General features: G+C 55.3%; 1 protein-coding gene across 1 annotated transcript; it reads right to left on the bottom strand.

Annotated features, from left to right (window-relative positions):
* Positions 1-458: 458 nt before the first annotated feature.
* FFAR3 (free fatty acid receptor 3) lies at positions 459-2,692 on the bottom strand. The gene is given in 3 exon segments (XM_019423184.2): positions 459-971; positions 974-1,914; positions 2,157-2,692. Coding segments are annotated over 2 exon segments (1,080 nt in total). The 5' UTR covers positions 1,904-1,914; positions 2,157-2,692; the 3' UTR covers positions 459-821.
* Between the last annotated feature and the right edge of the window lie 981 nt (positions 2,693-3,673).

Consider the following 3,673-nt stretch of genomic DNA (forward strand, 5'->3'; position numbering starts at 1 on the left):
GAGCAGAGTGGGTGAGGGGCACGGGACTCCGAGTCGGCTAATTCCAGCCTCCAGTCCTGCTTCGGTCACTTACTGGCTGTAGGATCTCAGGTAGAAGGCTTCACCTGCCTGGGCCCATTCCCTCGTGTATAAAGTGAGTTATTCTCACTTGCTCATTTAATAACAGTACCTGCCACAGGGTTATCGAAGAAGATAATGGGTCAGGCCAAGTCCTTCCCCTAAGTGAGCTGGTATTTTTATGCCTCCAACCTGGATCCTCTCCCGACATCTAGGCATCCTATGGTTTAGCCCTTTCCCTCCAGAGTCTGGGTGTTTTATCCTTCCATCCATCAATCCCACCTGATGCAGGTACATCATAAACAACAACAACAACAACAACAACAACAACAACAACAAAAAGAATAAGGAAAGACCATTCTCTTCTGCTTGCTACCAAATTTATTGGTAATTTTTCTACTATGATTTTTCATAAATGTCCCTAAAAGTCTGAATTTACTGAACAATGGGAACCTTCTGTGAGAGCAGGATGCTCCCTGAAGCCTGGCCTGTGTCCCCACTCTCACCCTGCTGGGTAGGAACAGCTCTGAAGGGTGGCTTCTTCCACTGCCTGGCACATCTCTCAGGCCTTCGTCACTGCTGTCGATTCCTCCTCCGTCACCTTAAGGAAAGCCCAGGAGCTGGCCGTGGGGGCTCCCGCTTCTCTGGTGCCCGCCCTCCTCCTGTTTCCCAGGGCTGAATCCCTAGGGGGCAGGGATGGGAAGCGAGGGCAGTTGGGTGAGACCGAGAGAGCCGGGCTTGGGTGAGCACAGCCTGGTGCTCAGTCACGTCAGTCCCCAACCCCCTGCTCCCCGGTCCTGCCCGACTTGAGCTACGAGAGCCCCCCGCCAGGCCCCTCGGCAGCCCAGCCTGCTCCACAGCCCTCCAGGAGTCTCCCTCCTGTTCTCTACGTTGGACAGCTCCCCCGGCTGCCCCCCTCCTCATTCTTGTCCTTCAGTTGCATGCTGTCCTCCTGCCTCCAAGGGCCCCAGGCCCCCGTCAGCCTCCTCAGCAGCCCCTGAAAGTCAGCCTGAAACCCAGAGGATGAAAAGTAGTAGACAAGCGGGTCGACGCAGGAGTTCAAGGTGCTGAGGAGCAGCACGTAACTTCTCCACGCCGGGCTTTCGCCCTGGATGTAGCCCACGACGTGGGACACGTTGTAGGGCCCAAAGCAGACGAGGAAGTTGAGCAACGTGGCCACCACGAGCCCAACCACCCTCCTCCGCCGCCGGTGGTTGGTGCCTCTGCTGAGCACCCACACCAGGTGGCTGTAGCAGTAGATGGTGATGAGCAGGGGCACCCCAAAAAGGACCACAGCCATCTCCAGCCTGACGGGCAGGAGAATCGCCAGCTGGTCCTTCTGGAACTCCAGGTAGCATGTGCCGTTGGTGGCCTTCCCGGAGAATTCCATCACGTAGACCACGCTGCAGTGAGCGGCAGCCAGGAGCCAGCAGGCCCCGCTGACCAGGCCGGCCTGTCCCGGCCTCGGCCGGGCCTTGTACCACAGCGGGTAGGCCACGCTGAGGAAGCGTTCGACGCTCACAGCTGCCAGGAAGAGGGAGGTGAGGTAGAGGGTGGTGAAGAAGAGGGATCCGGAGAGGGGGCAGAAGATGAAGGGCAGGGGCCAGCGCATGCCGTTGGCCGCCTCCACCATGCGGAAGGGCAGGAAGAGCAGCAGGAGCAGGTCTGAGAGCGTCAGGTTGAGCAAGAGCACGTCCACAGCCACCGGGCGGCGCCGCAGCTTGCCCACGAAGATCACCAGGGCCGCCAGGTTGAGGGGGAGCCCCACGAGGAAGGTGAAGAGGTACACGGAGAAGTAGAGCCAGTGATTGCCGGGGGAGAAGGACCGGTCCAAGCTGGTGTCCATGGTGATGGCCACTGGAGAAAGAGGAGGACGGAGGTGGCAGTCTGGGTGGGGACCTTGGTGCCCCATGCCGACAGCATCTCGACCGTTGGCAGGGAACACTGTCACCGCCCCGACTCCCTCATTGCCCCCCTGATGCTTTCCTCAGCAGCGTCAGCCTGCCTGTCTTCCTGGTCATACCCTGTCGCCTGTCCCTTCCCCGAGAAAAGCAAGCGCCGAGGCTCCCCCTCCAGACCCCCCAGAGCCCCGTGCTCACCTGCTTATTTGAGAACCCAACTGCTTTTCCCCCAGCACCTCGCCGGCTCCTCTAGAGAAATATAGTTAGCTATTTATCTGGCAGAACTGATAAAGACAGATGACCTCATTCACCATTGGGCAATCGCACAAAAGATGCCTTTTGCTCCATCAGGAGCACCGCGCAAGTATGCAAAATGAGGAGCAAATTCCACCGCGGCGTGCTCTCCGGCTGCCTCGGAGGGGATGCTCTACCCAGCCCCGAGCCGACCTCATCTTCCCCCTCCCTGATGCTCCACTTGAATTGCATCTGCTTCTCCGGAATGGCGGTCATCCAACTTGCCTTGTAAGGGCAGGAAGCACGACGCAGTGATGGAGGGCCCGTGCTCCGGAGCCAGAGCCCGGGTGCGATTCCGGCTCCGTCACTAACTCTGGGATTTGGGGCAAGTGACCCAAACTCTCGACCTCTGCTTTCTCGTCTGCAAAGCAGGGATAATCACAGTACCAATTTCGTAGGGTTTTGTTAGATTAAGGCATTGCTACTGCCTGTCGAGTGCTGAGAAGGGAAGCGGGCATGTTATGGTAAGTACTAACAGATGTTAGCTGCCAACATCGCAGCCATGGGTGTGGGCTTGTCTCTGGGGTGATGGGAATAACAACAGCACTAATAATGATAATGATGATTGAGGGGGCACGTAATCCGTGGCAGGCACTCTGCTTCTGAGGGCATCGCCAACCTGCCCTTCGCCTCACAGTGGGGAGGTGACTCCCTGCTACAGCCTGTTAAGCATCACCAGCAGGGTTCAAACCGAAGCTCTGTCCAGCTTCAGAGACTTCTTCTTTATGTATTCATTCAAATATTTATGGAACATAATGAGATACCATTCTGTACCCGCTGGGATGGCCACAAGCAAAAAATTAGATAATACCAAGTGGCGGGGAGGATGTGGAGGAATGAGAGTCCTCATACTTTGCTGGTAAAAATATAAAATTGTAGGGTGCCTTTGGGAAGCGGTTTCTTGAAACAGTTCACATAAATCTACCAAATAACCCAGCTCCACTAATAGGTATCTACTTGAGCAATGTTCATAATGGCCCCAAAGTAGAGACATCCCCTGGTGGCCCATCAGCTGGCGAACGGATCCACCATGTGGCGTATCCACGCGATGGAATACTCTTCGGCAACAGGAAGGAGCGAAACGCCCAGAATATGGGTGAAGCTCAAAAACATTGTGCCACGGGAAACAAGCCAGACATAAAAGACCATATATCGTATGTTTCCGTTTATATGAATTGTCCAAGATAGGCGACTTTATGGAGACAGAAAGTAGAAAGTAGATTGCCGGTTGCCTGGGGACGTAGGGGGAAGTGGAGTCCGCTGTAAACGAGCAGGAGGGCTCTTACTGGGGTGACGACCGTGTTCTAACCTGGATTCTAGTGACAGGTGCAAGGCTTAGTCAGTGTACTAAAAACCCTTGACGTGTACGCTTGAAATGGGTGGATTTTATGATACGTAAATTTTATCTCAAGTAAGTTGTT

This window comes from Panthera pardus, unplaced genomic scaffold, assembly GCF_024362965.1.
Source record: "Panthera pardus isolate Hobbes unplaced genomic scaffold, ASM2436296v1 HiC_scaffold_18, whole genome shotgun sequence".
Classification (NCBI taxonomy): Eukaryota; Metazoa; Chordata; class Mammalia; order Carnivora; family Felidae; genus Panthera; species Panthera pardus.